We start from the raw sequence: 20273 nt of genomic DNA, 5'->3' as shown, positions 1-20273 counted from the left end.
GAATCCAAATGTGGGTGAAATCATAGCAAACAGTATAAGACATAAAGCCATAAATATACAGTGGCTAGGTTATATGGTATAAACTGTAACTGCTATAAGCACTATAATTTAGGCAGAGGTCACATAGAATAGGGGTTAACAGCATGAATATTGGAGTAATTTATTCATTGAAAAAATATTGGCTGGGTGTGATAGTTCACACTTGTAATCCCCGCACTTTAGAGGGCCGAGATGGGCAGATCCCTTGAGTCCAGGAGTTTCAGAGCCACCTAGGCAACATAGGGAGACCCCATCTCTACAAAAAAAAAAAAAAAAATCAGCCAGGTATGGTGACACATCTGTAGTCCCAGCTACTCGGGAGGCTGAGGTGGGAGGACAACTTGAGCCCAGGAGGTTGAGGCTGCAGTGAGCTATGATGGTGGCACTACTGCCGTCCAGCCTGGGCGACAGAGTGAGACCTTGTCTCAAGTATATATATATATATTTACATTAAGAGTGGCTCACACCTGTAATCCTAGCACTTTTGGAGACCAAGGGAGGGAGTATTGCATGAGGCCAGGAGTTCAAGACCAGCCTAGGCAACATAGTGAGACCCCATCTCTACCAAAAAAAAAAAAAAAAATTAAAAATCAGCCAGGTGTGGTGATGTGCAACTCCAGTCCTAGCCACTCAGGAGGCTGAGGCTGAGGTGGGAGGATGGCATGAGCCTAGGAGTTCAAGGCTACAGTGAGTTTATGATCATGCCACTGCACACCAGCCTAGGCAATAGAGCAAGACCCCATCTCTAAAAATAGAAAATAAAATATTTTTTGAATGCCCACTCAATGCCAGGTGTTGTTCTAGATCACAAGGATTCAGCTAGGAGTAACACAGTCAAGGCCCCTGCTTTTATGGAGCTCATATTGCAATGCTATAGTCTAGCATAACAAGTAAACAAACAGACAAATCAAAGGAATATCAGCAATTATAAGTGCATTGAAGAACATAAAAGGCCATGACCAAGAAAACTTGGGGTCAGTTTTAGACAGGGTGGGCTAGGACAGGATCTAGGAGGTGACATGTAATGAAAAGCAAGAGCCAGTTCTGCAAAAATTTGGGGAGACATTACAAACAAAAACCAGTGCAAAAGTCCTGAGGTGGGGCTAAGCATGACTTTTGTGATTTGTTTTTTGCAAAAGAAAAAACAAGGCCGGGCACAGTGTCTCACACCTCTAATCCCAGCACTTTGGGAGGCTGAGGCAGTCAGATCACTTGAGCCTAGGAATTCCAGACCAGCCTGGGCAACATGGTGAAACCCCATCTCTACTAAAAATACAAAAACATTAAGGGGGCATGATGGTGCACACCTGTAGTCCCAGCTCCTTGGGAGGCTTAGGTGGGAGGATTGCGTGAGCCCAGAAAGTGGAGGTTGCAGTGAGCCATGATCTCACCACTGCACTCCAGCCCAAGTGACAGAGTGAGATCCTGTCCCAAACAAACAAAAAAAGCCAGTGTGATGAGAGTACAGAGATTAAGAGGGAAAGTGGTACAGGAGGAGGGTTGAGAGGGAGGTAGGAGCAGGTATCAGAGAATCTTGATAGCTAGCTGTGTGACCTTAGAACACTTACTTAACATCTCTCACACTCAAGTTTTCTCATCTGTACGCTGGACATAATAACAGTGCCTTATATAGTATGTACTACATAAGGCACCTGTAATAGGGTACTAGTATTCAATACTATTAAATCAGGTAAGGTATGCAGAGCATATAGCACCGGCCCACAATAAAAGGGAGCTGTCATCCCCATGTACTGCAGTAAGGGAGTGTTAAGAAGGAAACTGAAGGAGGACTGGAGCAGGCGTCACACAGACAAGTAACTAAAATTGGATCTTGCAGGTAAGGTAGACTTTAAATAGATGGGAGGGGAGATGAGAGGTGACATTCTAGGCAAGAGTTATTTTGTGGGCAAATGCATGAACATGGCAACGAACAAGGTACATTTGCCCAAGGGTGAAGACGTTGGCCTCATCGTGGGGACAAGATCATAGGTGAGCCTTGTTAGTCACACAGATGGAGGAGGCACACCCAGTCCATGGAAGGATGTTATAGGGAGGAGGAATGTGGCTTTGACTTGCAGTGTCAGAGGTCCCTCAGACTGCAAGGTTTGTGGCAGACTGGAAAAGAGGGTCCTGGCCACATGGGAGGCTTCAGGAAAAGCTCCAAGCTCAGTTGAATATAAACCAGACAGTGTGTAAAGTAAGGGGTTCAGACTGTAAGACCTTCTCTTCAGAAAGAAAAGAAATAGCAGGCTGGGTGTGGTGGCTCACGCCTGTAATCTCAACACTTTGGAGGCTGAGGAGGGTGGATCACCTGAGGTCAGGAGTTTGTGACCAGCCTGGGCAACACGGCAAAACCCCGTCTTACTAAAAATACAAAAATTAGCTGGGCGTGGTGGTGGGCGCCTGTAATCCCAGCTACTCAGGTACCTGAGGCATGAGGATCACTTAAACCCAGGAGGTGGAGGTTGCAGTGAACTGAGATTGTGCTACTCCAGCCTGGGTGACAAAGCGAGACACTGTCCAAAAAGGAAAAGAAAAGGAATAATAGGAATGACTTCCTTCAGTTATTTGGGCCACCCTTCTTGTTGTCTGCCCTGAGATTTCTTTCTCAAAACTACGCTGGGAGAAGAATGGTTCACACAGCCTTTTTCCCAGTTACCTCCTTTGGTTCAACCAAAGGAGGTAACTATAGTCATGGTCTTTCCAAGAACCCCGGCTCCAAAATGTCCTCTGTGCACTCCCCTGCAAGTGACGGCAGAGTCTCTTTTTGAATTATGACCAGTTTGGGGAGGTGTCTCCTGGCTCTAGTCGTGTTTATTTTCAGAAGAAGTATGAGCGGGACTGTTGAGGGGGTGGAAATTGGCCATTTCTACCTTTCTGGGGAGCGGGCCTGGAAAATTGCTTATGTCTAAGGGTGTCTCCTTGGAATGTCTTGGTCACAAGCCTAGTTCTTTTTCTTTGGTAAATATTTTTGGAAAGTATTTTCTTTCAGCACTTTCCTCCTGCCTCCCTTCGCCCCCGTAAAACCACTGAGTGAGGGCCCTCCCAGGATGCCGTCTGAGTTTATTTTCCAGCTTAGATGCCACATGCGTCTTTTGTCTTTGGTAAAGCTGAAAGGAACATTTTGTCAATGAAAGTAGCTACTGTCTACAACTCATCCACAGGCCAAGAGGAGAAACGGAAAAATAGACGGCAATTACGCAATAAAAGCAGTGATGATGACCAACAACCACAGATTCAAGGTCACGTTACTGGGAGAGGGAGAGCATTTCTGAGATTACGCTTGTTAGGGCCTTGCGCAGCTCTGTGTGCAAAGTTAGTCTTTCACCCCTAGAGGGCAGTCACGGCCCTCCTGAGGCACCAGCCCTTCAGGTCACCATAGTGGTTCCATCTCTTCACCCATTTCACTTTTTGTTTTGCCTTCTCATGTTTTGAAAGGCTTTGCTAAATAAGCTTTGTTTACCAAGAAATAACAGATAGACTTTACAACACAACTGTGACTTTTGATCACTGTCCCTTCCAATGGGACTGTGACAATAGGCCTTCTGTTGATGCAATTCTAGCCAAAAATAAAACTTGCTTTGTGGTTGGTCTGCACTCCTGAGAGGGGTAGATATGATTGTCTTTTTAAGATATTGGTTAGATCTATTATATTTGCTGATGGGAAAATTTGACAAAAGCAAGTTATAAGCAATAAGTAACCTTGATTATATTTCAGTGGTAGAATTATGGGCATTTTTAAAAAAATTCTTCTAGACTTTTTCCTATTGATGAGATTGTGGGTGGATTTTTTAAAATCTAATTTGTAATTTATCCTTTTAAAAAACTATTTCTTATAATATATGCATGAATATCTTCTTTAATGTCATGGTTGAGTCCAGTCCCTTTTGATTACTTTCCCACTGCAACTGTAGTTTCTTCCACAGAGGTAACCAGTACTAGCAAGCTGCTGTGTGACTCTCCAGAAATATATCTAAAAATGTTCATCAATATTTAATAGTGTTTTGAATGTGCATCTGTGGTTAACATAATTGGTTTATGCTGTATATGTTATTGTACAACTTGCTTCATTCATTCATAGACACCATTCCATGCAAGTTCATACAAATATACATTATGCTTTCAACTTATTTTTAGAGACAGGGTCTCTCTCTGTTTCCCAGGCTGGAGTGCAGTGGCATGATCATAGCTCACTGTAGCCTTGAACTCCTGGGCTCCAGTGATCCTCCTGCCTCAACCTCCTGAAATGCTGATATTACAGGTGTGAGCCACCATGTCTAGCTTTTAAAATGCTTTTAAAATGATACATCTTTCCTAAGAAAACTTTTGAGATCTGATACTATAAAATATGTTATGTATTTTAAGACACACATTTAAACGTCTGTGAAATTGGGATGTGTCTTTATATCAGTGGCATCCTAAACTTGATGAAATAGAGTGTAAGACTCTCTTAAGGTCAGTCTCCTATCTTATTTTGTTTTACACACAAAAGCAGTAGTTCTAAGGACCTTCCCTTGTGTTACTTAATCAGCTTATTTATCTTTATAATATTCTTGCAAGGAAAGCTGGAAACAGGTATCAGAAGCCTTGTCTTGTAACTATGGAAACAAAGACACACTCTTTCCCGCATTTAACCTGCTGAGTATCAGAGACTGAGTCAGAAGTCATTATAAAAGCTGATTCAACCCTCTGGTCTCATTTTCTCCAGTACTGAAAGTCCTGGGTACTTTTATATACAAGTCCACTGGGTGGGGTGGTGGGTGGAGGGAAGAAGAAAGGAAGCCCTGGATTCAAATCCCAGCTCTAGCACTTTCCTCACTGGCTTATTGTAAAATATAGCTTTAATGTATAAAGAGTTCCAGCTTGGTTGGCACAGAGTCATTACTCGATAGAGACTAGCTATTGTTATTATTACTACTACTCATATTATTATTTATGCTCATTTTTCCTGTCTACTTACAATGAATACAGCTTAGAATTTTCTGATTTTGTTTTTTAATTTTTTACTCAAGGACCAAAATAGGTTTGAAAATGTCTTCTGGCCCATTATATATTTTATTACATTTTGACATGCTATCCCACCACCATCAGCATGTTCTTAGATTGAATTTTATGTAAGCAAGTAAAAGAGGGTCTATGCCCTCTGGGAATTTACAGCCTAAAACGGATGGACTAGTTGGACAACCTCGGAAAAGGCACGTAAACAGTTCTGAGCCCCAGTGTCATCAATCCTTTTGATCCCTCAGTGGTCAAAATCTAGAGAGAACTGTTTATGAACTTGGTGAGGCTCTTGAGTAAATAAAATAAACAAGTACATGCTTAAATCTCAGTAAGCCCATAATATATATACGGAAGTGGCACTCAGAGAGTATTCAGCCCTGTACTGTTTTTTGTTTTTTTGTTTTTTGTTTTTTTTTTGAGATGGAATCTTGCTCTGTCGCGCAAGCTGGAGTATAGTGGCACGGCCTCGGCTCACTGCAACCTCCGCCTTCTGGCTTCAAGTGATTCTCCTGCCTCAGCCTCCCAAGTAGCTGGGATTAGAGGCACCCGCCACCATGCCCAGTGAATTTTTGTATGTTTAGTAGAGACGGGGTTTCACCATGTTGGCCAGGCTGATCTTAAACTCCTGACCTCAAGGGATCTGCCCACCTCGGCCTCCCAAAGTGCCAAAGTGCTGGGATTACAGGCATGAGCCACTGTGCCCGGCCTTTTTTTTTTTTTTTTTTTTTTTTTTTTTGAGACAAGTTATCCCTCTGTTGTCCAGACTAGGGTGCAGTAGCACAATCATAGCTCACTGCAGCCTCAAACTCCTGGGCTCAAGCAATCCTCCCACTTTAGCCAATCCTCCCACCTCAGCCTCCTAAAGTGCTGGGATTAGAGGCATGAGCCACTGTGCCTAGCACCAACCCTGTACTTTTTTAAAAAGCTGTGGTATTGTTATGTGTCTGGTTTTTTGTTTTTGTTTTTGCTTTTGTTTTGAGACAGGGTCTCATTCTGTTGCCTAGGCTGGAATGCAGTGGCATGATCACGGCTCACTGCAGCCTTGACTTCCCTGGGCCCAAGTGATCCTCCCACTTCAGCCTCCATAGTAGCTGGGACAACAGGCATGCACCACCACACTAGGCTAATTTTTTTCTGTATTCTTTGTAGAAATCGGGTTTCACCATGTTGCCCAGGCTAGTCTCAAATTCCTGGGCTCAAGCAATCTGCCTGCCTTGGCCTCCCAAGTGCTAGGATTACAAGTGCTAGACGTGAGCCACCACACCCAGCCTGTGTGTTTTATTTCATTGAACCAGAAGTTTTCTCCTTCTTGATTATCTAAAATATTTCATATTTCATAAAAATTTAATATTAACATATGGCCTAGTTTTTTACCTCAAAAGTCAACTAGTGTTATCGGTTTTTTGTTTTTTCTCTCAGATTTTTGTAATATATACATGCACATATATATGTTTGTTCTTTGTTTAATTTTAAAAATCACCATATACTTGCTGTTATGCATCTTGCTTTTTCATTTAATATCGTATCTTGGAAATTGTTCAAAATAAGTTTATAAAGAGGCTCCCTGGCTTTTTTTTTTTTTTTTAAGACAGGGTCTGGTTATGTTGCCCAGGCTGGAGTACAGTGGCTGTTCACAGCCGTGATCATGGCACACTGCAGCCTCAAACACCTGGGCTCGAGCGATCATCCTGCGTCAGTTTCCTGAATAACTGGGACTACCTGTGTGTGCCACCACACCCGTGTTCTTCAGCCTATTTTATGGCTGCATTGTATTTCACTCTATAGTTTTTTTTGTTTGTTTGTTTTGGGGGGTTTTGTTTGTTTGTTTGTTTTTTAGACGGAGTTTCACTCTAACAGGGGATGTTGCCCAGGCTGGAGTGCAATGGTGCAATCTCGGCTCACTGCAACCTCCGCCTCCCGGGTTCAAGCGATTCTCCTGCCTCAGCCTCCCAAGTAGCTGGGATTACAGGCACGTGCCACCATGCCTGGCTAATTTTTTTTTATTTTAGTAGAGACAGGGTTTTACCATGTTAGCCAGGCTGGTCTCAAACTCCTGACCTCAGGTGATCTGCCTGCCTCGGCCTCCCAAAGTGCTGGGATTACAGGCATGAGCCACTGTGCCTGCCCACTCTATAGTTTTAAATAATTTTTTTAAACAATATCTTCTTGGACATCGAAGTTATTTCCACCCCTTTTGCTATTTCAAATGTTGCTACAGTGAGTGATTTCATATACAAATTATTTCTCACATGTGCAAGTTTACCTTGATATACTCCTGGAAATGGAAATGCTGGTTCAGAAGCAAGTGCTTTCATAGTTTTGAAAGAAATTGCTGAGTTGGTCTCATTACCAGTTGTAACAGGTTGTGCTCCTACCATCGGTGTATGAGAGCAACTATTTCGCCACAGCTTTGCCAACACTGTACGTTGCTGAACTTTTCTGACTTTCTGTTGAATCCTTTTTCTTTGCTTTGCTCTCACAGAGGTCAGCAGAACTGGCTGCAGTTAGATCACCGAGTTCTTGACCACGATTTGCCCAAGAAACCAGGCCCAACCATTTTGCACTTTGCTGTGAGGTATGTATCCACAGACCCAGTTAGCATCCCTCTTTTTTTGCTGTTATTTTTGGGTTTTTGTGTGTTTTCTTTGCTATTTTTTACATTTCTGGTGATTAGAGATAGCAAATAAAAAGAGAAGAGACCTATCAAAGCATTATCATGTGAAGGAGATTCTCTACTGTCTTGGTCTGAGGACCAAGTTACCATAGATACTGTAGAGCTGTTTTCTTTGAAGATGAAGGATAGAGTTGCCTTCCTTTATTCCTCAAAGCCTCTTAGAAATCAATTTAAAGCTGAAAAACATGGGTAATATATTTTAATACATAAGACTGTTTCTCACTCATCAGATTCTTAAGATTCTCATTCTTTGAAATGTGACAAACATTTGCTATTACATTTTACGTAGCAATAATGTTTTCTACAGACTTAAAAATAATTGAATTCTGTACAATTTGATGCCTTAATTTGAATAGAGGATAAAATGCAAACAAATGCTCATGGAAAGAATTAACAGTACAGGGATCTGAGTTGCATTCACATGCAGACAGACTGCTGAAAATAATGCAGAGTCCTTGACTTGTTCTCTGAGGTTTGCTTGGGCAAGTCACTTAACTGTATCCTGAAATGGATGCATTCAACTAAATCAGTAATTTCTCAAATCCATCTCATGATAGAACTATTTTTTTTAGTTCACATTCTAAAATAAATAAAATGTTATAAGACGTAATACCAGCCGGGCACAGTGGCTCATGACTGTAATTCCAGCACCTTGGGAGGCTGAGGCAGGTGGATCACTTGAGGTTAGGAGTTTGAGAACAGCCTGGCCAACATGGCAAAACCTCATCTCTACTAAAAATACACAAAAAAAAATTAGCTGAACTTGGTGGTGTGTGCCTGTAATGCCGGCTACTCATGAGGCTGAGGCATAAGGATTGCTTGAACCCAGAAGCAGAGGTTGCAGTGAGCCAAGATCGTACCACTGCACTCCAGCCTGGACAATAGTGAGACTCCATCTCATAAACAAAACAAAAACAAAACAAAACAAAAAAACAAGAAGTAATACCTATATTTCTCTACCTAGCTTGAGGTGAAATCATTACTGATTGAGCTGAAAGCCCTTCTTATGTACTGACCCCCTCTCCCCACTTTCCTAAGTTTGATGAAAAATTTTATGATAAACTTTATGATAAATTTTATGATAAACTTTGCTCCCCTTCTTAGAAAAATAGGGTAAGTTGTTTGATGAATTAAATTTTTTTCTTTGCAACCTGGGCGGAGATCTTTCCTTGGGTGTGTAAAAATCTATTTATTTAAGCATTTAGGCTATTTCTAGTTGTTATTAAAATTTAGGTTGCAGCTGGCCAGGCGCGGTGGCTCATGCCTGTAATCCCAGCACTTTGGGAGGCCGCGGTAGGCAGATCACTTGAGGTCAGGAGTACGAGACCAGCCTGGCCAACATGGGGAAACCCCATCTCTACTAAAAATACAAAAATTAGCCAGGCTTGGTGGTGGGCATCTGTAATCCCAGCTACTCCAGAGGCTGAGGCAGAATAGCTTGAACCCTGGAGGCGGAGGCTGCAGTGAGCCAAGATCACACTATTGCACTCCAGCATGGAGAACAGAGTGAGACTCCATCGCCAAAAAACAAAAACAAAAACAAAAAAAACCAATAGGTTTCACCTAACATCCTTGCACTTTCATCTTTTGTGCATGTGGTGTAGTGTTTATGTAGTGTTCCCTACTCAATGAAAGCGTTATGTCTTCAGAAAATCTAACAAGTACCATCTAGGTAGTAACCAGATTTGTGCAGATTATTTGACAGCTAATATCTGGTCTGTTTTGGGTCACAGAATACCAAAGGAGTAAACCCTATCTCCCTTTCTGTACAGTCATTCATAAGGCACTCTATCTTCTCCAAGCAGGTTCCTGAAATTCCAGAGTGGCCTGCTGCTTGTTCATGAGTTTCAGCACTTACTTGGAGTGTTATCTCAAGAGTGTCCCATAATCACTTCGCATTACTTTCCCCTAACTACTTGCATGTTTAAACCCTTATCAAGTTTTTAATTATTCACTTAGTTCTTCCTCCCAACAGTAAAGTGAGATCATAATAGTCTTTGTTATTATTCCAATTAAGTAGTTGTTTTTACTCCAATTTAATTAAGGAAATGATAAAGGAAAAGCACACGCCAAAGAATTTTGTGAACTGACCGAGGTCACTGTGGAATGTAGCTGGTTCTATGGAGGTCTTGCAAATGGGGTTGTCTTGTGCTCCAGTGAAGTGAGTTGCTCCTCAGAGGGTCTCTAGCCTCCTATTTGGAGAAAACAGAACTATTGGTAAGATTTCTATCCCAGTAGACACCATCAACAAATCTCCAGGTTGCCTGTTTGACTGAAGAATAGAGAGCCAAAGATAGCATTTGGTTCTGTCTTGATGTTCGCTCATTTTAGGAGCCTCTGGAAGTGCAGGGGACCTCTTTTGAGATTGGGTACCTCACCTCTTGCGTCAGCACAGTACTGCTGCATGCACTGGAACATGGAGCACAGAAGCCCCTCATTCATGGACACCGAGATGTGTAGTCACCAAATAGTTAATGCACAATGAAAAAGAATTCCCTTCAGTGATAGCACATTAAGCATGTGTACCGCTGTTATTTTCAGTGCAAACAATTAGAAATATCCTAATGCTAACAATGAAGATAGGCTCAGTAGGTTATGGTGGCACTTTTATAGTAAACAATGAATCACTTTAACAAAAGAGATTAGATGAAAAAGTACATTGCAATTCAGAGCTTCTCCAGAAGGAGAGGCAGGGCATATCTGAATCATCTTGGGACATTTTTCAAACTACACAATTACTCCCCTGCAACTCCACGTTCCTGGCCCAGATTCTGATATAATGCCATGGAGGGAGGGGTGCATTGTTGAGCCCTCTCTCCACCCCTCCTCTCACAAATCATTACTTTAATAAGTCACTGTTACCAGGGATGTTGTCATGTATCTCACTGCTCATGCATCTTAGGAGATAAGATACATTATATCTGAAAAAGATAGGGAATGAGTGTCCTTCTGTAAAACAGAGATTACTGTTTATGCCATGAAAAGTTCAGGTGATCACATTGAGGTTTTTTGAAGTTGGTATGTTTTATAAACCTATATAGATCTATAAATACTGAGAAAATTCCTGGAAGGAGCTACACCAAGCTATGAAGAAACATTTCTTCCTTCCTTCATTCATTATGTATTGGAGTTTTGCTACATTGTGTTCTGCCCCATTCTAGGTCTGAGGACCCGATAGTGAAGAAGGCAAAAATCTCTACCATCATAGTCAGCATACACATAAACAAATGCATTCATTATATAATAACAGTTTGTCCATTCATCTGATAAATAGTTGCTGATTTCCTGCTATGTGTCTGGCCCTATACCAGATGCTGGGAATATAGCAGTGGTGGAAGAAAATGACAAAATCCTGCAGCCATAAAGCATACAGCCTAATGGAAAGAGACTGACACTAAGTAAAGTAAACCTGCAAAGTATCTTATGTGAGGGGTTATGGAGAAAACTCCATTAGGGAGGAGGAAAAGGGAATATTAGCAAAGCCGGGGCTGCATTTCTAAAAACAGTGGTCAGGGAAGGCCTCTCAAAGAAGGTGGCATTGAGCAAAGGCATACAGGAGATGAGACAAGGACCCAGGACCCAGGACCCAGGCCCATTTCTGAGGAAGTTTCTTCCAGGCCAGGGGAACAGCAGGTGCACAGAAAGGTTGGCAAGAGCATGCCTGGTGTGTACCAGCCCCTGGAAGGAAGTCATGTATCTGGAGAGATCCTATAAAAGGGAGGTGAGTAGGAGTTGGCATGGGGTTGGCCTGTAGAGCATTGGGGCCTGTGGGTTTTGAGCTTGAGAGCATAACCAATTTCCATTTTAAACAGACTCACTCTGGCTGCTGGGTTGAGGACAGATTGGAATGGGGCAGGAGGACACAGCAAGACCAGTTAGTAAGCTGTTGCAATGGCCCAGGCCAGAGATGAGTGGGGTGGACCAGACTGAGTCTCACTCACTACACATTCACTGGAGATGGTGCAAGTTGGTTATGAGAACTGAGGAGAGAGCAGGGGATACAAAATGATTTTGCAAAACATTATGCAAATGTAAGAAAATATTTTATTTATTGTAGCATTTATGAAAAAGAAAAATTCCATGAGAACTTGCTCTCAAGAAGTTTTCTCTCTACTGAAATGTAGCATAAACTCTGCAGCAGGCCCTAGGCTATTTGAAAAGTATTGTCTCATTTACTCCTGAGCTAAACCCTGAGGTCCTACAGATTTGAAGGGTTAATAAATATCTGGTTTATATCCCCCAGGATAGAGGGAGCAGCTCAGAAACATATGCTGCTTCTGCACAGAGAAAAGAAAATATTTAAAGCAAAGGCACGTAGTGTTCCCTTTATGACTTCAAGATTAAACCTTTGTCTTCTTTTTTCCAGTTATAAAATCTCAAAGAGGTGTGCTAAATATGTGTGTGACCTCTGTGTGTATAGACGCACCATAATTTATTTAGGTACCATAATTTATTTAACCAGTTCTCTATTTCCATGGGAGTCCAAACTCCCCCAGGTTTCTGGGGGACTTCCCCAGGCTGGGGGTTGTTATCTGGCTGCCATAAATTATATTCCACAAACATGTGAGCCTCTTGGTAATGCAGCCCAGATGTGAACATTTGAAAGGCTTGACAGTGAGGAGCAAGCAAGCATTTAAATAGGAGTGCAGGGCCTTGGCGTGACCTCACTGGAAATGCTCATATTCCCTCAGAGGAGGTCAACCTGAGGTGGCTCAGGCTGGTACCACCCTGTTCCAGTCAAAGCCAGAATCTTGGCATCTTTCATCCCCTTTATTATTTTTTGTTGTTGTTGTTTTTCATTTCATTTGGTCTTCCCTCTTCTTCTCCCTTCTTTTCCTCCTCCTCTTTCCAAGTCACTTTTGCTGGGTCCTAAGACTGCATGTGTCCACTCAGTGGTACCCTAAAGCATTGTCTGCCACACTCAGGGCTGAGAAGAACTCACTTTCCTACTGTAGTAGGAAACCCGGAGGCAGACTGCTACCTCTGGGTGAAAATTGCTGCAAACATGGAGCCCTTGAAGTCAAGACTGCTGACTGCCTTCTCATTGCTCCTGGCCTGGTCTTTGGAACATTAGATCTTTAGAAAGAGTTTAACTCAAGGAAGCATCATGACTACAACCCGTGAGTCCTCATCATTCCACCAGAATTTTTTTAAAGAGAGCCAAATACACGTGACACATAAAGACAGACTGTAGTAAAGGGTGAGACTTATTGATATAGAAAGATGCTCCCAATATATTCTAGGTGAAAGAAGTAGACCACAAAAAGTCCATGCAATATGATAACGCTCTTTGTAAAATATTTTACAAAAACATCTGTACAGATGGAAACTAAGTTTAAAATGTTAACAACAGTTAATCTCTAGGTAGAATGATTGTAGGGATGATTTTTATTTTCTTCTTTTTTGGTCATCTGTATTTTTTCCTACAATGAACATATTACTTGAGCAAATTTTTTTAATGCAGTTGTGAAAAGCGATAAGAGGAAGAAAGGATAAAATGTCTGTGACCAGATAACCATGCATTTGTTTAAAGCCATCAGACGGTAGGTGATTTACAATAATGAGAGGACTGGAAATTCATCTTTTCATGGAGGAATGTGATTTAAAGGCCCTGAGAAACAACTGATTCTCCTACTTAGGCTGAGCTGAGGTTACTTGAGGGAGGTGTGCAAGTTAGCCAGAGGTCTTTGCCCATCTGTCACACTCCCATCTGAATGCACAATACCCCAGACCATGGGTACTACAAAGGCCAGTTGCCTCAGTATCACCCATGACCCCTAACTGGCCCAGCCTATTCTGAACTTCCAGGCAGGCATTTAATGGCCTTCATCTTTGAGGATCCAACATCCTAATTCACACAAGAGCTCAAGAAAGACACAGAATCCTCAGAAGCACATGCTCGATCATGATTCCAGTTTCTTACAGGATTCTATTTATCGGTGTATTCCCTGGGCAAGTATCAGAAATTATTTTTAGAAATCTGCTCACTCCCCTTGCAAACCTTTCAGTCCTGTCTTTTGGTGGGTGTGCCTGTGTTTCCACAGTTTTAAAAAACAGATGGGCCATGAATACTTGAAGGATGTGTGCGTTTGTCTCTCTGTGTGTGTGCGTCTCAGGACAATGAAGAGGCAACATCAAAAGTAAAGAAATCGTATTGTGGGGCTGGGTGCCACTCACGAGCAGTGACTCATGCTTGTAATCCCAGCACTTTGGGAGGCCGAGATGGGTGGATCACAAGGTCAGGAGTTCGAGAACAGCCTGGCCAACATGACGAAACCCCATCTCTACTAAAAGTACAAAAATTAGCCAGGCGTGGTGGTGCACACCTGTAGTCCCAGCTACGTGGGAGGCTGAGGCAGGAGAATCGCTTGAATCTGGGAGGCAGAGGTTGTAGTGAGCCAAGATCACGCCATTGCACTCCAGCCTGGGCAACAGAGCAAGACCCTGTCTCCAAAAGAAAAAAAAGAAAGAAAGAAACCATATTGTGAAGGGTGAAAGAAGCTAGAGAACACGGAAATTAGAAGCTTGGTTTTCAGTGCAAGGTTTCACTGCAGCAGCACTATTGACACTGAGGACCAGGCCATTCTTTGTAGTAGGGAGCTAAGCTGTGCTGTAGGATCTTTAGCAGCATCCCTGGTCTCCACTTACTGACGTCAATAATGCTCCCAGGCCAGCCACCGTGGCTCACACCTGTAATCCCAGCACTTGGGGAGGCCAAGGCAGGTGGAGCACTTGAGTCCAGTTCAAGTCCAGCCTGGGCATCATGGCGAAACTCTGTCTCTACAAAAAATACAAAAATTAGCCTTGCATGGTAGTGCGTGCCTGCAGTCACAGCTACTCAGGAGGCTGAGGCAGGAGGATTGCTTCAGCCCAGGACATTGAGGCTGCAGTGAGCGGTGATCAGGCCACTGCACTCTAGCCCGGGCAGCAGAGCAAGACCCTGTCTCAAAATAAACAATAACACTCCCCAAGTGCTGACAGTCAAATAATGTCTTCAGCATTGGTAAACACCCCCACCCAAACATTGAGAACAGAGCTTTAGCATCATTCTTAGGTTCATATTCCAGCTCTTCCACTTACTCACTATGTAGCTTCTGGCACCCTCTTGGGCCTGTTTCATCACCTATAAAATGAAGCTGGTGGTAGCACCCACCTACTTTGGGGGTTGTTGGAGGATTACAAGTGCTAACAGGTAATGTAGACCCTCTATAAATGTTAACTATTTTTTATGTCCTAAATAACAGGCTGCCTCAACCACATGTTCAGTGGGCGAAACATTCTATCATGTTTCTGTCACAGCCTTTGAATATGAAAGATTTGGGATTGTCTGGCTTGGGTCTGACCCATTCCCCTTTGTACTGGGTGAAAGATCTTATCATTTATCTTCATTATTCACCATGCCCAGATGTTACTTCCCCACTTTTCTCCACTGCCTCCCCTCCCCACTCCCTGTCAAAGCATCTGTCCCTGCTTTCCTGTGGAGGACTAGAGCAGGCTGTTTTAAAGCAGAGGAGAGGCAAGCACTTGGAATTCACATGCCCCTGACACTTCAGGTTGCCTAGGGGAGAAGACTCTCTCCCCTTCCTGGCAGGTCACAGCAAGGCCCTGACTCTTTTGGGCCTCCAGCTCTTCTAGATAACTCAGAAAGAGTCATGCTGTGGGAAAGGAGCAAGAGGGCAGGTTCCTACAGGCTTACCAGGAGGCCCTCTCTGGTTCTAGCCATGTCTGGAAATTCAGAAATGAGGAAGAGCATTCCTGGCAGAGAAGCACATTGTAGAAGCAAACAGTGCTTCCCCTGGGAATTCTCCAAGACTGTTCCCCTCCCACAGATGAAAGGGAACATATTGGACTCCCATAAGCACTGCATAATAGCTTGCAGAAAGTGATGTGTTTGGAGAAAGTGAAATACACTTAAATTACACTTCAGCCTTCAGCATTATAAAGTGAGATATGACTACCTTGCAGGGCCATTACAAGCAATAAACAGAGATCTCCCCACTCAGAATGTGGATGAGGATCTGATAGAAATCTACCCAGGCGTGTGGCTGCAGTTAAATGCCTGAAATTACTCATGGTGACTAAAAGAAACCCAGAATGAGGTGTTTTGATTTAGCCCTCACTGGACGCCAGTCACAAACTCAGCATTGTTCAGAATGCAAAATAATTGAGCAGTTCTTGCCCAATTCACCTTCTTTGAAGATACCACTCGGACCTCGCAAAGGCCCTGGGAAACAAAGAAACCATGCTCAGTTGAGGGAGAAAAGTTGAAACTGATTAGAAAAGCATTGGTTTCACACTATTTTCTCATTTTATGTTAAAACAGACATTTTTGTAGTATTTGTTTCTTTGAGAGAAAGAACTTAGGAAAGATACTTGGATTTTTTTTTTTTTTTTTTTTTTTTTGAGGCAGAATCTAGCTCTGTCACCCAGGCTAGAGTGCAGTGGCAGGATGTCAACTCACTGCAACCTCCTCCTCCCAGGTTCAAGCGATTCTCCTGCCTCAGCCTCCTGAGTAGCTAGGACTAAAGGCATGTGCCACCAAACCCAGCTAATTTTTGTATTTTTAGTAGAAATGAGTTTTTACCATGATGGCCAGGCTGGTCTCGAACTCCTGGCCTCAAGTGATCTGCCTGCCTTGGCCTCCCAAAGTGTTGGGATTACTGGCATGAGCCGCGCCTGGCCAGATACTTGGAATTTTTATTCTGGTTGTTACAATTAAAGCTTTAAAGATGTTCCCAACTAAGTCAGTGCCTTTTATTACAGTCACATCGGTAGAGAGATAATAATATTCTAATACTCACCGCCACTCATTGGCTGCTAAACTACATGCCACCTGCTATGTTAAGCACATTTCAAACCCTCTCATTTCTCCAGTGTGTGGGGCAAGAGAGGTAAGAGGCACTGAGAGCGGAGCAGCTACCCCAAGACCTCAAGACTGATCAGCACTGGAGCTAGGATTCAAACTAATGTTTCTCTCACTCCCTAGTGTTGACTTGTGACCACTAGAAATAAATACCACAAGACGAAAATATTGGCCACATAAATTTAAGCGACTCTTCAAAGGACAGCCACTTCCAAACAACTGGGTGTTGTGCTCTTTGACATCCATGTGTTGCCATCTGGCTGGCAGGGCTGTGTCCCTTCCAGCCTTCTTTGTCATGTCACAGTGGTGTAATGTTCTGTCATCACTAATGAGTGGTTAAGCCAACCAAGAAAGGAAAAAGAAATGCTAATGGGAGGAGCCCAAATAACAGTGACAAAACCTTCCTGAGCAAATTCTCTTCTCAAGAAATTACACTTGTGAAGCCGAGGTTTGTCTCCAAAATGTGTGCCTATTCAAAAAGCCTGGGTTCTTTCCGAAGCTGAAAAATTAACCATGGGCTTCAACTTAAGAAAACCTTAGTGAAATCGCTCACAGTAAGCATGCAAAAAGGAAACAGTATCCTTTTGCAAAAAAAAAAAAAGGCTGAAAAAAGGTCTTTATGAATCTGGGATAGTCCATTTCATGTCATTAAGAAGCCCTAGATTTTGTTTTCAGTTCATGGTGTGTGTTGATAGGTGTGCCTGAAGAGCCATTTTCCCCAAAGCCCATATGTACTTTTCATACACTCCATAAATATGAAGTCATTACAATGGCCCCCTTGAGGGAGAGATGGAATTGTGGATTCGGAAAGCTGGTAATCTGATGCCTAGGCAGGAGGCACCAGGGCTGGTCGCCAGAAAGTAGTGGGAAATAAGATAGGGACCTGTTTACTGGGACTAGGATGTAGTCAGGGGCCTGGGCTCCAAAAACAAGGTGAACCCAGTTTCTAGTACAAAGGTATCTGTTCAAAGTTGGATGCGCTACAAATTGATTTGGTGCCAAGCTACCCAGCAACCTGTATGCGGTTTCTTCAGCGCTCAAAGACTAGCAAGAGGATTAGTTTGGCTAATATGCTATCCACCTGGAGTGCCCTTCCTACCTTTGTTACCTGGTGAACTCATGCATTCTTTAAGACTCAGCTCAACTGTCCCCTCTCCTGTGGTGCTTAGTTCTATGGATTTCAGTTTGGCAGCATTCTCCCCTTAATTCATAAGCTGAGTTAATTGCATCAGGCTGGTGGGCCCCCACAGCATTCTGTACATGTTATATTTCATTTTGATTGTTATTGTAGGAAAGCATTATATCATATTGACTTGGAATATGAACTTAGAAGTCTAACAGACCTCAGTTTGAGTCATGGCTCCACTACTTGCTAGCTGTATGGCCTAAAGAAGAAGACTTGACATCTCTGTATCTAAGCTTTCTCATCTGTAAAATGGGCTCATAATTTGTTGCCTACTGCATCTGGTGGTACCAAAGATGGAAAAAAAAAAAAAAAAGATTCCTGTAGGGCACTTTGTATTATCCCTAGCATGGAAGAAGCCCTCTATTAACTTGGGTTCTTTAGTTGCCAGCAACAGAATTACTTGTGGCTAACAAAACGGAAGGAAAACTGAATTGACAAAGACTCAGAAAACACAGGGATGAGGGCTTCTGCAGGGATCTAGGGAGCAGAAACCAAGGGACAATTTCATCAGAGTGCTGTTAGCAGAATAAATAGGCTCCAACCATCTTTGATCTTTAGGTCATTCTAATCAAGTTTATTCTCCAGGGTGAGAAGCTGACTGGCCTAGCTTGGGTCACCTACCCACACCGTGATGAAGGAGTTTTAGTAGAGCAGAAAAAATGTGTCCCAGTGTCCCCCAAGCAGGTCTCACCCATCTGGTCAGCATCACTCATTTATATCCAGCCAGTGATCCTTACGACTTTTGTGTATGTGACTGTTGCCGTAGGCCAGTGCAGCTTTACTTATTAAATGTCACAATCACGGAACTCTTTTTTTTATAAGTTTTGGAGGCAATGGGAAAATTCAAGTGAAGACTAAATTTTAAATAATATTAAGAAATTCTTATGAGCTTTGTTAGTGTGAAAATTCATTGACCCCGTGTTTTTAATACAGTCCCTGTTAGAGATGTCTATTGAAGTAATTAAAAGTGAAGGAAAAAAGTAATCTTAGAAATTTCAAGTAGAAGGCAGATGTTGAGTTCTACTAATCTGACCTAGGATTTTTTTCGGGCAGGGAGATCTCTTCCTCTGGAAAGGGCTTCCCCTTCTGAGACTACTCTAACTTTTAAAAAGATGTTTCATAGGTTAATCAAAATCCTTCAACTTAAGTCTTTTGCCATGGTTTTGCTTATTGAAGCAATAGAGAACACAAGTACTTCTATATATGTTAACATTTTGGTGAAAACGTCACACTTGTCTTATTTTTCTGCTATTTTTTACATGGTTGAGACGCCCACAATTACTAAGGGTTCAGCTTCCTGCTGAGTGCTAGTTGAGTGAACTGGGAGCGGCAGCCCAGGAGGAGATGTTGGTTAAGAGCACTGTCCACAGAGTCAAAGTCATTGTCCCAGACCAAGACCTAGCCCCACCAGGCAGGCAGATCTCTAAAACTCAGAGTCTGCGTCTGTGAAATCAGGGTCATCATAGGTCCCTCCCCAAGGCGGTTGTGATAATTAAATGAGAGAACAATCGGGAAGCACTTAGCACATTGCAGGCACCTCAGTAAGAGCTCAGGGAAATGTTAGCTGGGATCCTGCTGCCCCCCTTAATTAGGCTGCCCACTGGAAGCCTGCTCATATTATCTTCATTGATAGGGATACAAATGCATGGGAAAGCCAAGAAAGCAGGAAACAGCCACCACCAAGTAGCTGAACTGGAAGGTTCTTGGAAATGCACAGAAACTTGTATAACATGGGTCATCTCAGCCCTGTAGCAGCAGCCAACCTTTGGTCCGCCTCACTTTGGTGTCTGCCATCACAAGTGACTCGGCTACCCTGCTTCAGTCCATCAACTCCTGCTGTGGACTCTTGTCCCTCTCTACTTCATGGCTTCTGCTGCCTGGTAATTTCTGCTTAGTGCCTTTCTCTGCCTCCACTGAATCCCTCCTCACCCGCCCCTCAAGTCTCTAAGAGACCATGTGCAATTGGTTGCCTCATTCATCATGCAATATAAAAAGCATCTGTTGAGTGGCACTTGCTCCTTTCCAGGCTACCTCACCGCCTGACATCTTGGCTGCCTTTGAGTCAGGTGACTCGCCTAGTCCACGCAGCAGGGCTCAGGGTAGAAGACACTAGACTGATGGGAGAGGAGAATACTGTCTACCCAAAAGGAAAAGCTGAGACAAAATTAATATAAAAAGCTTATTTGGGACAAGGTTGAGGACTGCAGCCTAGGACACACTTCCAAGTTGCCTTAGGAAGTGCTCTGGAGAAGTAAGGAGAGGTCCAAGTGTTTAAAGAAAAAAAGGACAAATCAAGAAAGGGGACAGTTACAAAAGTTGTTCGTCAGGAATTAATTCTCCTTGGTTTACAGAAATAACATTGATCAGTGATTGGCTATACATTGTTTTTTGGGTTTTTTTTGTTTTGTTTTATTTTTGAGACAGAGTCTCCCTCTGTTGCCCAGGCTGCAGTTGCAGTGGCATAATCTTGGCTCACTGCAGCCTCCACCTTCCAGGCTCAAGCGATTCTC

At 42.9% G+C, this 20273-nt stretch overlaps 1 protein-coding gene across 4 annotated transcripts in view; it reads left to right on the top strand.

Moving 5' to 3' along the window:
• FRMD4B (FERM domain containing 4B) overlaps window positions 1-20273 on the top strand; it is a 372987-nt gene that overhangs the window by 232183 nt on the left and 120531 nt on the right. For all 4 annotated transcript variants that reach the window (XM_008963959.4, XM_034956863.3, XM_003811580.5 and 1 more), the window contains one exon: window positions 7523-7615. In XM_008963959.4, the coding sequence (XP_008962207.3) occupies window positions 7523-7615 (93 nt within the window). The remainder of the gene's footprint in view (window positions 1-7522; window positions 7616-20273) is intronic.

The sequence above is a fragment of the Pan paniscus genome, chromosome 2 (genome assembly GCF_029289425.2).
Source record: "Pan paniscus chromosome 2, NHGRI_mPanPan1-v2.0_pri, whole genome shotgun sequence".
Lineage (NCBI taxonomy): Eukaryota > Metazoa > Chordata > Mammalia > Primates > Hominidae > Pan > Pan paniscus.
Note: the sequence above shows the minus strand (reverse complement) of the source record. Positions and strands in the feature narration are given on the sequence as shown.